Here is a 13,483-nt window from a genome sequence, read left to right as displayed (position 1 = left end):
GAAAAAGATCCACTAAACCAGAAAAAAAACACAAAACTACTTCTCAAACACTGTGAGTATCCACGGAAAATTGAAAACAACATACGAAATTGCAAATTACACAGCGAAACGTGGACATCTTCAGAAATCGTGCATAAATCCGCTTTGACCGCATGTTGGAAGTGTTTCCTCTTCAATTTTAAGAATGATTGGAAGGACTGAGGGCCTCGTTGAGTGAATTTTTCTCCGGTTGAATCTATTTCTACCAACTCAATGTTGGTTTCATGTACATTATTCATTCATAAAAAAGTGATCTTATTGATTTTAGCTTCTGCGGATCATACCAGATCCACCATATCCATCAAGATATCGATTCAATTTTTCCGATTTGTAAAGTCGCTCATAAAAAAAAACAAGTACCAAGACATGAAAATAGGGAATTTTTAGCTGCGCTATACAATGTAATAATGTGTCGATAAAAGAAAATCACAGCGACGATTTGTGTAAAACGCGTAGCACCTCAAAATTGCACCTCTCATGAAAATCGACCGGGATTTCTACATTTGTAGGGCATATCCATCAATATATCGATCATCGCTGGTGTAATTTGGTGTTCTCCGGCAACTTTTGTCATGACAACTCCATTTTTTTACATCCCTGACATTTCGTAACGTACAGGAAGAAAATGAGGACTACTTCTGTGGGAATAAACTTCGGACGATCACCTTCAGGAAGAAAAAAAAACTTTCACAGCTGTACGTACGTAGAAATCAATCATCCAATTTAATCGCATATAATACATGTACAATAGTTGAATTTTATATGTGGAACATGTTCTGCATTGCGTCGACGATTAGAGATCATTTCAAGTGCGAATCCAAGTCAGAACACAGGGATTTGATTGCAAGAATCATACGGATAAGATTTTTTTGACCCACAGCTTTCACATTGAGATCGATCAGAAGTCAATTTCATATTGGAAAACAAAATGTTGTTTTGTTTGAGCGTGGCTTCCCTATATTAATATGAATAAAAGATGTGCATACGAATACAGTATAAAATATCTGCTACAGTAATAGAGCTACAAAATGTTTAGCTATGTATGTATGTACGAAAAGAGCATGGCATCTTCATAGTGATTGGCCTAACCAAGAAGAGGAGAAGAGGAGAAACCGTTATTTGACTAGTGGTTTTCAATGTACGTATGTATGTATAACGCGTTGATTCCCTGATTAACTCTGTGGATAGTTCAAATTCGCGATATTTGCTGACGCTGTGGGCTGACAGGACATTCGTAACGCAAGCGATTTCTGATAGAAATCCTCGTCCGATGAGAATGGGGCTATCGACGGGCTGAAGCTGAAACAAAAAAGATTCGTTGGTGTGCATGGAAGAGCGTAAGCAGAAAAGTATAGTCAGAATGGTACACATATTTGTGATAGTTATATTTTTGGAAAATTAGTCCTAATTTTGATTCTATTTTTTTTTTGATTAGTCCTAATTTTGATTTTATTTTTTTTTATTTTTTAATTATTTTGTTTTAATTTTAATTTTAAGCAATTCACACAGTTAGTAGTTCAAGTCAGGTGCGATAGAATGAAAGCATCGCTTAGAGCGAGGAATCGAAATTGACTGCACAATTTTTGGAAAGGAAAAAAAAGAACTGAAATCAAATCTCCGATATTTCCTCTTCATCTATTGACACTTCGACGAAATTGATATTAATTAAAAGGAATACCACAATATGTATTGAGACGTGTAGTATTGCGATAAAATTGAAAAATAAAGAAAATCTACGGATTTCTTGTCAAGACTACGTTCGGATCTTATTTACACAAGGAAATTATCCATATATACCACTACGAAACTCACCAAAATGTCTGAAATACAGAAATGGATATTTTATGACAAAGCCTTTATAATTAGGAAGAAAATTCGATAATCAATCGATAACGATGTAATCGATTATGGCTCTGATTGGGTGCTTTCAATAATTTTTTGTCACCACATTGCTGTCTCACCTTATCTTGCACTTTTCCGGTTCAAAATCCACTATTTTAACGTCTTGGTGCATTTTCATATGATTGAGTTTATCTATAATTTAATTTCCACTTTTCTCAGCCTAACTTGCTACTTTTATTATCGCTACTAACGTTTACTTACTTATTACTGCTATCTACTACTTCCAGTACTGTTTATCGTTACTGTCAAGAATTATCTTCCTTGAAATCCCTTCCTATAGTTATCTCCTCCATCCAGTGTCCCTCATTTTTCATCACGCAGTTTTTCAAAATTCCCTATTTGTGTGCAGATTTCTTTTCTAATAGCATATCGATTTCGATATTCCTTTTCATATCGATCAACATACAACAGAGCGTAACAAAGTATGTATTACCAAGTAAGGTCCAATACGGATAAGGTTTCGATTAGAGCGAAACAACAAAAATAATTGTTTAAAAATACTCTTAGTGAGAAAGCTGACAATGAATTTTCCCTATCATTGATTCTTGAGAAATCGATCTGGATACGATGAATCCAGAAATACGTTAAGTTCTGGAAATTGCTGTCGGAGCATATAAGAGGGAGTCACTTTCTGGACAATCAGCAATCCCCTAGGGATCTAGGGAAATTAGCTTAGTGAGACGCTTTCCAGTTACTCATAAACTCATGTTTTTAATATTTAAATTCGATTTGATGTGACTTTATTTATTGAATCTGCTAAATCCTAGTTTTGGTAAGTTTTGTTTTATTAATCTGTGTTGTGTTGTAGCCAAAAAGGTTGACTGATTATAGAATTGCAAATAATTTCACAGCCGCTTTAAAAATCGATAGAAATTCGAGGAGTATAAACATAAAACTTACTTGGTTATCGGATTGGTAAAGGAGTTTGTTGAATACGGTGGAGTAGCCGTCGGATAGGGCATTTGCCGTGGATACGAAGGATACCTAAGAGGGATAGAGGTGAGTTTAGTTCCAACTACAATACAGAAATGGGAATGTATACAGTTGAGAATATCTGTATTCTCTGCACATACAAACCCAAGCGTTCTCTGACGCTAAAATTCTGGCTAAACTACCGTTTATATTAGCATCTTTGGAACAAATCGATCAAGAAAGCTTCTGGACCTTGGCTTCTAATGAGTTCTTCTAGTGAGGCGAAAGAAAAGTTACGAAATTTCGCATTAAATGCAACAGCCACGGTGAAATTTATTGTCAATATCTAGAAAAAAAAGACCGAATAATTGAATTTGTCGCAAAAGCCAGAAATGACGTGCGCGTAATTTCAGGCGTTGACGCATTGAAATGCACAGCACCGCATTAAGTAAAACCTCAATTCAACACAACATCGAAGATGGAATCTGTGAACGTTATTTCATTGATTTTATTGATTTTTGGCCTTGATTACTGAAGTACAGCTTTTTCCCTTTTCTTACCATTGAGGTGTCTTTGAGCATTTCAAAATAATTACAAACCTTTTTTTACCTAGTGTGGAAATTTTTCGAACAAAAACGTTGAAAATTTTGCAAGGAAAACAAAAAATACAGTTTTGAGTTGAAGAAATACGATGCCCGTTCGGGCGTAGCACACAAAAATTCACTTCAGTTTATTAAAGGTGGCAATTTTTATATTATTTCCACAATAGGAAAAAGAACACTCACCAAAAACTATCCCGTGGGTTACCGAGTGGTGACGGATACATTCCCTGACGCATAATATTGCTGGCTGGATTTGCGGCAAATATTGCCTGGTGAGGATTGAGTGTCTAAAAATAAACAGTGCTAACCGGAAGAGGATGCAAGGATCTGGCTCTCTATTCTTTGTAATTCTAAAGGTAGTTTGTAAATGGTAGAAAAGTAAAAACCTACCTTGTTCAATTGCTTTTCCTGCTTTCGGTGCTTCGCCCGTCGGTTTTGGAACCATACCTGAAATATATTTCTGGAGAGAAGTTACAACGAACAACTTCGTTATGTAAAAGGTGATCCTTGAGGATCCTGCTGAACACCTTGGAATAAATTTTCCGGATAGCCTATTTGTGCAGCAACTTTAATTTTTAAGTGGAACTGTCTACATAGTTCTTTCACAGGACCTGAACACTTCGAAGTTCAGCGTTCTGCTTTCATACAAAAGATTAGAGATATGGGGATTTTACCAAAAGCAAACACACTAAATCACTAAGGTTCACGTACGAGTACTACTGTAGATGCCATATGCTCGTATTTCCTAGGGTAAATTATAGATCTCCAGGATATTACAAGGAAAAATATTGTGGATTTTGAGGATTTGTGTCATCTACAGCACTTTTTCCACAACTTCCCCAACGCCTCGAGAGAGCTGAATGAATTAAACTACACAAATCAAGTTGCGAGCGACTTGATTCCATGTGAATTGATCTGCACACAAACGGTTGTGGATCTGGATGTGCTATTTATGCCTGAGGAATTTCCCAGCAACGCATTAGGAATTCCATTTCATGTAAGTTAGAAAATTCTTTTAAGTAAAACCATTTTGCTTGATTTCTGGTCAGTGCCAGACACAATCGACGCATTCACACACTTCTTAGTGTCAACTATAGTTTTGATGGTTATCCTGAACGATCCTGAACGAGTAGAAATATGTAGTTTCCCTGATGGAATATCAACTTCTGTGTCGAGTTCGTTACCTCCATTGAGCTTCCTTAAGCGCACCCAAAATCAAAGAAGATGGCGGCCAATCCGACAGAATTTGATTTGTCGAATTGACGAGTAATGATGCCGTTCGAAACGAGTGCACAAGGACGAGTTGTCATTCGCTGCGCATCGCCTTGGCCCAGTGCTTTCTTGTGTTCCTCGAGCAGAACTTTTCCTTACATCTTCTACTTATTTCCCCTATATATTTTTGATGAAAAGCTACATCGATGACGCCACAACGCTCATGCACGAAGCCTGAATGAGGGGAGAGAGTGGTGTGCCGTAGGGCGGGTGCCAATAATTCAATTGCACGGCGTATGAGAGGGGAGAAGGATTGATTAGGAACCGCCCGTGCATCCGGTATACGGTAAGCGGCGGCGAGGCACATACAGCTAGCTCCTCTTGCTCCAGCTAACTCTGTGCTTGGACGCAATGCTTCCCGCTTTCGCATGTACACACACAGAGACACACAGGACATGCACAATGCGCTAACGAGCCAATAACAGCTGGTTACGGTAGCCACGGCACGTATCCGCAGTTCTAAGCTTGTCGTAATAAGGAAAGAATGACTGGATGGTAAAGTTTTGGGAAAAAAGGAGGAATTCTTTTGCATTAAGACCTTGATGCTTACGGTTCCTTCGGAAAAGATGAGAATCAACGATGGAACATTGTAGACCCGATACTGTAGTGACTGTAAATTTGAAGTTTGAAAATCGGAAAAATTAGAAGTCGATGAAACGACGAGCGTTGAAGATTTTGAGGAATTAAAATGAAAAAGGCAGCAGAAATTGCAAATCCTTCAGAGGATTATGTAGCCCCATAGGTGTGGCGCATTCGGTTAGAGGTCCCGCTTCCTGCACGATCGACCGGAGGTTCGAATCCGCCCTAGTGCTCCTCCAAGCAAAGCATTTTCTAGCCCTACGAGGTCGACAAATTGGAAACAGACTTGTCTTGTCAGTTACACGTTCCTAAACCTCAAACGGTCCTGAATTGAAGTGAACGTGGTGGCGTATGGCAAGCGGTTTGATTAACGCCAGACAAATTATCCTTTATCCTTATCGAGTAATATCAGTTTTTTTTTAAAATTGAAATATCCTAATGTTTTAAAAAAGTCTTAGTCGTAAAGATTTAATCGTCAAAAACTACGTTTATTGTTCAACAGATGGGACGAGATGAGAAATCCATAATTTTTTTGTTATTTTACTTTTACTACTTACACTGTTATACCTGGAATAGTATCTGAAGCCAGTTCTTTGTAGCCGATTAAATTAAAGCCGTAATAAAAAAATAACCTCTCGAAGTGAAGTTTTCAAACAGGTTTCCGAAAATTAAAAAAGAAAACTTCAGTTCAGATACTCAAAAGAGCATTTTATTGGAGAGCGGTGACTAATTAGCAATTCATAAGTAGAAAGGGTCCCTTTGTACGGAAGTTCCCAACGTTCATTTTCTCTTCCAGGAGCAGTTGATGTAAAGATTTGTGGATCTGGGTGTTGAGGGACGACGACGCAAAATTGCATGAGCGTACAAAGCGGCAGGCGGTGACGACAGCGAACCGCGACGACGACGACGACGACGACGACGAAACCCAATATATTAAATGCAATTTCGTTTATTGCATGAATTATTCTTGGATTTGATTCACAAGGGGGCGTGGGAAACGAACATAGAGCGTGGGAATAGTGCTGGCGAAGAGCGACGAGTCTTCTTCACTAGCGAGTTTTCGAGGTGCTCAATGGGAAAATGACGTACTGTCAGAATCTACAGTGCTCTTTTCAATTCACAGGATTTTTAATGTTCGATTGCCGTCGAACGTGATTATTTTTTAGTTGATATTTACGAATTTAATAGACGCATGAAAGTGCTGTTCGCTTTATTTTGACCATCAAATTCACCTTGGACCATTAAATGTATGTAGCCGATGATTAAAAATTAGTTGCACCTACTCGATGAGGAAAATTAATTTTAACCAACTCGAGCAAATGTCAGTCGACTATCGTCCCAGGAGGAGATAAGATACTTTTTGATCATATTGGTGCAAATATGTAGAATCTCTGGAGAAAACGTAGATGTCAAATACGCGAAGCCGTGAAGCATAACGAATGTTCCGCCTAACAATCACTTAATTCATACAATGCCGCTGCTAACCTGTGCCGGAAAATCCGTCTCCGACGGGTAACCCTGTCGGAAACCGTCGAAATTCCTGAGAGTCCAAAAAATGTTTTGAAAATACCATTTAAAAGCAAATGTACCATTGATTTCAAATATACTCGCTGAACGTGAGCTCAGGAATTAGTTAAAGTAAAAGTAAATTACTAAAAGTTTAGTTTAATCTTCTAAGGTTTTCTTAAAATTCGTCCAATGTTAATTTCAAGAGCGCTGTTGTTGTTTTTCGCCTAGCGTCACCATTTCAGGATTTGAAATTTGAGACAGTCCTTTACGACTGCAAATTCCCATGGATTTGGATAGTTTCTAGTGGTTTCATTGCTTCAAAAGGTCTCAAGGGGTACTTTATAAATCAACTTTGCTGGGATTTCAGCATCAAATTTTATTGTCCTTTAATTCAATCGCTGCAGGAATGGAAACGGGTTCTAAGGATGTGGCAATAGTCTCAATAAAACTCGGGAATGCCTGAAGAAGGCGCAGTGCAATGACAGTCGCCCCACGCGAGTTACGCCGTCCTTGCGAGTCCCTTCCGCAATTCTTTTCGATCCAGTATTCATCTGAGGTCACACGAATTTTTCTATCCAGATGCTCAGTGAGTCAGACTGTGTACGGCTGAACGCGTAGCACAGACACCGGCAATTAGTCGTGGTCAACACAAAATTAGCGCACATGGCGACCCTCGATGAACTCTTGCCTAATCCGTAATTGCCTGCCCCCTCACATGTTCATCATCAGTCCAGCCAACAACTCTGGCCGATAATTGTGGGTCCTACGAAGATTGTTAGTCACTAACAGTAAAGCCAACTTGATCTGCTGTCCAGGTGACAACAAATTGGATTTTGTAGATGTAACAATGCAGTCATGCGTGAAAGACTGCGCGGCTGCTATGGTGGCGGCTGCGCGAATGGTGGTGGGATTATTTTTGGAGAGTATGGAGAACCCCTTACTTGTATCCTGGCCTCGTTCAGTTTTGTGATCCGTGCCAGCTCCTCGCGAACGTAAATGTCAGGATAGTGGCTCTTCTGAAATACGATTTTGAAGATATTCGATACCCAATTCACATTCAGCCCTCAGGGTGCTTTAAATGGTAATTTTTATTCTAAGAGTGTCTCTCACTTGAAAAGCTGAGTCCAACTCTGCCAATTGTTCCTGAGTGAACGTTGTGCGGTGACGCCTTCTGAAGAAATCGTTTAAGCGATCGAGGGATAAGCATCATGAGAAAGCAATTAAGCACGGCCTAACATACTTTAGGAGAGGAAATTTGATTAGTGGCTAATTTATGCGTAGAAATATTGATTGATTGCACCGCGTTTGTTTATTTAAGCACAGCTTTACTCTAGATGCAAAATAAAACCCTATCAGCTGAGGTTTTAGCATAGAGTGATCTCAAATTTAGTAACCATCGGTCCAAAATATATTGATTTTGTAGATTTTATGATTCTGTGGGATATCTTATGAAACTTAATGAAAGGTAGAAGTTTGTGCATTTCCTAACTATTCATATGGTAGCAGCTCTGAATAAAAACATTTGATCTGTACAGAGCAACTTTGGAAACAGTAACGCAAAGTGCTCTAAACTGTACACTGTACTGTAAACTCTGTCAACCCTTCTCAAATACATGAAAATTCGGAGAGCTCATGCTTTTTTGGAATTGCCGGAAACACCCGGCGTAGTGAAATGAGAAAAATAAACAATTGAATAGTGCTTAGTCGAAAAGTTTGATTAATGGTTTTGAAATAAAATTGGCAAATTTTTCCATTTTTAAGCTTTCATAGAAACAACAAACACAGAAAGGCTTTTCATTCTCGTTATTTTTTTTCTTTTTTCCTTAATTTTTCACTTGTATACATTTATGTGAGTATTATTTATTCCGATCATTGAAAAACGTGATATATTTCAATTACTTCTCCGCCTGAAAAACAAATCTATGGGTAGATGAGTTATTGGATTGGATTGGATTAATTGGATGTCATTATCAATTTTCAAGCTTTCATAGGAAAAATCAACACGGAAGGGCTCTACAATAAGTCTAATTTATAGTAAAGCTATTGCTCGTAGTACCGTATTAGGGTCACAAATAAAGTAAAGACAATGCTCAAAAATGCAAAATGGAAAGATTTGATCAAATCAAATCTATTTATATGATAATAATCGATTTCCACTTATGGTTAGGAAAGAATTAGTGGTAATAATTAGTAATACGAAGTGCATAGTTTACAACAATAGTGTCTTGAGTTGCTCATTTAAGAGCCCATTTTTTATTCAGAAAATATTATATTTTGTTTGCTGATTTTACTGTGTGTGTGATATAATATCCTATCCAGATTTTTTTCATCGAAGTAATTCATGAAAAAAAAACCTACCGAGCAGGCGTTGACGGTATTCCTGATAACGATGACGAGAATACGCCGCTCGAGGTGACGCTTTCCGCTTTAATCTTCTTGAAAGCGCCTTCTGGAAAAAGAAATTTACTCTTTTTCATATTTTCAGTCCCTTTCATTTCCTGACGTTCACTTCTTGAAGAAATCGAAATTTGTCACAACAGCATGCAACAATTGTGTGTGTGCGCGCTCGTCGCAGATGGGCACAGACAAGTGGATAAGCAGCGTGGATTAAAGGGCGACAAAAGCTGGCCCTAATGGTCATGACGGCCACGGCCACGATTACTGTAAGTGGACATGGAGAGGATATCTAAGGTCAACTGACATGACATTAGGTTCTTGAAAATCTGTTGCTCATGTGAACACACTGAAACACTACGATAGTTGTAGAAAAATTTTCCGGGATTCTCGAAATTTCTGACATGGATCATCCTGTACTTTGCGAAAATTTTTCAAACTTTCAATACTACATCGGCGGCTGATTGTGATATCTTCTGATGGTCTGGAAATTATTTTGTACAACTCAGAGGTCTGGCTATGGAGCAGAGGTTAGCTCCCACCCTAGCTAATTCCTTTATGGCCAAAGTTGAACCACCCATTCTGAAATTTCTTCTTTTTTTGAACTCAAATAATTACAAATACGCATAAGCCTTTCTCTATAGATATGGGCCCCGAAAATAGCGCTGCAATTTATAAGTACTATGAAGCATTTCGTGCTGACTAACACTTTTTCGCTTTCTTAGTTACTTGGATTGTGTTAAAAGTCATCTCAACATGAATGTTACCATTGGGACCCTATGAATGCTTAATATTTATTGTGGTTTCTGTTCTTCATAACCGATCAGAGCCGCCTGATTTTCGAAAGGGAACAGCTCTCGGATTAGCTCTCTGCCCCTCAAGGAACTGGTTCTGCAGCTGAAAACCCAACTAATTCGACACGGTCCTAAGGGATTATTCAACAAATGGAAGCAAATTAGCGAGCATCTTAAAAAAGAGTCAAGAAAATGGAAATGTCCTATTTTGACAATAAGTTTCGACATTCCACTGGAATGATGGATTTTCTTGAACAGACCGCTAAGTTTTGATCAGAAAACGGAAAGTCTTATATGAAGTTGGCTCTTTAAATATATCTTCACTGTTTAGGGAGTAGCAGGAAAAGAGCCCTTACCGTAGTTTCCGCTACCACAAAATCCTTAAATAGGCAAAACTAAATATGATCAAAACTTTCCTGTTTAACTAGGATCAAACTCTAAATTCTTCGTTTAGCCCCAAAATCAAAGAAAAGCGGCCTTCCTTCGAATAATCCTGTTTTTATTACAAGATCTCGGATAACCCTATCCAACCAGAAAAGTGCGAATTAATTGGGATTCGGATCGGCGACAGCGCTCCTGTGATTAGGCGTACACGCAAGACGTAGTACTTTCCCAGCGCGTAGCTAAACACGCGTCTCGTTTTGCCTTCGGCAACAACGATACCGTAATCCAGTTATTATGCGCGCCAGGTGAAGCAATTGAAATGGGCTTTCGCCGTCGTTGTCGTTGTCGTCGTCGACGACGACGACGACTACAACATCATCATGGTCCTCTTACGTGTTACTCGCTCTCATGACGTTATTGGAAAAATGGATACAGTAGTCACGGGAGTTTTTCCCTCGACAAGGAACAAGTTCAATGGTATTTGATTAGGTGCATGTGGCAGCGACATGTTTGACGAGGGCGGTGATAAAAAGTGGAAGCAGCTGGTTTCAATGAAAGCTGAGATTTTTGAGAGGGGACCAGTACTTGTAGGTTACAAGGCTCTATGAGGATATCTGAAGCGTTTATCTTAAAGATTTCAGAAAACGGTATTGTGGCTATTTTTAGCCGATATTTGACGAAAAACACAATGTTCAAATTGGGACTGTAGCCTGATATCCTGAATAGAACCTACATTTACGCTATTACTGAAAAACAGCATTTTACAACCAAAAGTTCTTTGAGGTTGATCGCCTTTATGGATAAAGATTCCATGCTTGACGTGATTACGGTCATTTGAAATTTAGAGGACCGTACTACGTTTTTCCATAACATAAATATCCGATGATGATTTCTATCTTCATGATGAGCATTTTCTTACAGCTCGATGAGTAAGAAGTAAGTAAAGTAGGATAGATTCTTAGAGTTCCGAATTTGTTTCTTCTTTTATTCTTCTGTTCCTATTTTTCTTCTGTTTCTACGCGAGTTGCTATGATGTTCAAGGTAAAGGGTGTTAGAAACAAGCGAAAATCATTTTCCCCTATTTTTTTCCACTATCACACTTGCTATGTATCTTTTCCGAAATCCTGAAAAAGTATAAGATCTAGATCTAGAAAGCATAAGATCTAGATATAAAAAGTATAAGGGTATAAGATGAGTATAAGATCGTCAAGTATAAGATTTCCCGACGAGTTTTCAACAAACGGTTGTCAACATTTTAATTCACAACAAGCTAAATTCGAGAACCAAAGAATCCGCAATTTATCATCTCGATGGACGAAGATTATTTCTATGTTACTGGCTATATTGTCGATTGAAATATCTCTTTTATCGAATGGAAAATTTGAAAAAAAGCAGAAAAATGTTAAAGAAACTATTGGACAACTTAATACATGCATAGTTTTTCACTTTTCTGCACTTATTCTTCTATATATTCCCAGTACAGTTCGTAGCAATATTCGTGGTAGGACCTCAGTGATTAACATACTTATGCGTACCTATAAGATACGCAGTAGGTGGCTATGTATACTGCTACATGTATCAACCCTTAGCAATGGTGATATGATTCGTTTTATTAAAGGATTTATGGATTTTGCTCTGGCACATAGAAAGAAAAAATAAACCTATTTAATGGTGATTAAAACTACCGCGTTAGTACGGCTAAAGAATAATATTTTAATCACTTGCTCTGAAAGATATTTAAAATTCCCTTCTCAATAAATAGATTACGAAGGAATATTTAATTTTCTATGAGTTGCTAAGCTAAGAGCGACCAATTTTCATAACTCAGTGAGTTCTAGAATGGAAACATCCTAGGAAGGCCTAGTGAAGACCAAAGAAGATGCACATGACTAGAATTATCCAAAGGTAAATCAAGGAGCTGTGAAAAGCGAGCGCCATTCAATGAAGTAACGCTTCCCAGTGGTTCAAGTGAATCTCATTTGAATAATTTATCGAATATTCACCCAATAACATGATCAACGAGACACTCGCCTTCGGATTGGTAATGACTTTAGACGCAAACGTTACAATTGAATTACTTGTGCTCGTTAATTGCTGCTTAATGCGATTAGGAGAAGGTGGACGAAATCCACACGCGAAACGCTTTTTGGACCTTTTGCAGCTTCGAAGGCGAGGAAATGATTTTAAAAAAATTGATTTGAACCTCAGTTAGTCTGATAAAAGCTGAGAATAACGGGTGGAAACTGGGCAATGATGGAAATCTCGAGGAAATTCTAGAAATCATTGTCGAAAAATACATACATTACTCTCCGGCATCCACTGAGAGCCTTTTCGAAGTTTTTGAGGAAAAATAATGAGAAAATTCCGGATCACCATTTTTGATCTAGTGGCTGGAATCTATGGATAACCAACCTGAGCTTGATGTATCACCTAAAGGACGAAGACTGGCCGAAACAGTGTCAAGCGGCGATCCGTAATAAGCAGTAAAGTCGTGCAGAGCGGCTCCCAGATCTTTTCCTTTGCCATCCTGGAGGAAAACCCACACAATCACATTTCCATAATGAGTTTATGAGAGAAGAAATATTGGAGAAAAGTTAATTATTGGAGTGGAGACGCGGGCCAAATCGTATTTCGGCGCTCCAAAAGGAGTCTGTAGGCGAATCGCCTGACGTCGGCACCGGCTACTCGTCCGCGTCCGATCGACTCCAACAATCACAATTAGTCTTAGGGAGATTAATAACAGCTCACCTGTGATAGTGTTGAGGAGCTGGAGCTAAGACCGTCGCTCATTGCGCTAGCACGACTTGAGAATGCACGTCGCGCAACCGCGCCCAGATGTCAGGTTACGGTAGAGGCGGATGGCCGCACTGTGCTCTCCACGTTCCGCGTGCTCTCTCGCCAGCACCGCCTCTTCGGCGACGATTGGCGGACGAGTTGATTGGAACGGGCTGATTTGATTACCGAAGTCGATAGGGACGCTAGACTCGCGCTGTGTTGCCGCTTAATCTACGAGTAGATCGGATTTTCAGAGGGAGGGACACGGGGGGCTGTTCGCGAATATCGTTATGATAATGTGACTGAGAACGCTTGCCGGGA

General features: G+C 38.9%; 1 protein-coding gene across 2 annotated transcripts; it reads right to left on the bottom strand.

Annotated features, from left to right (window-relative positions):
- Positions 1–1,211: 1,211 nt before the first annotated feature.
- Positions 1,212–13,177, bottom strand: RB195_015670 (uncharacterized protein; the record flags this gene model as incomplete). 2 transcript variants are annotated; one of them, XM_064206483.1, is made up of 9 exons in its annotated part: positions 1,212–1,338; positions 2,842–2,925; positions 3,639–3,742; positions 3,846–3,902; positions 7,757–7,831; positions 7,926–7,986; positions 9,174–9,264; positions 12,800–12,914; positions 13,136–13,177. In XM_064206483.1, 9 exons carry the CDS (start codon positions 13,175–13,177, stop codon positions 1,212–1,214), a joined length of 756 nt encoding a protein of 251 aa, XP_064062364.1. The 2 variants fall into 2 exon arrangements, with proteins under 2 accessions (XP_064062364.1, XP_064062365.1); XM_064206484.1 differs by lacking the exon at positions 2,842–2,925.
- Between the last annotated feature and the right edge of the window lie 306 nt (positions 13,178–13,483).

This window comes from Necator americanus, chromosome V (assembly GCF_031761385.1).
Source record: "Necator americanus strain Aroian chromosome V, whole genome shotgun sequence".
Taxonomy (NCBI): Eukaryota; Metazoa; Nematoda; class Chromadorea; order Rhabditida; family Ancylostomatidae; genus Necator; species Necator americanus.
The sequence above is the reverse complement of the archived record's forward strand: the minus strand, read 5'-3'. Positions and strand labels throughout refer to the sequence as shown.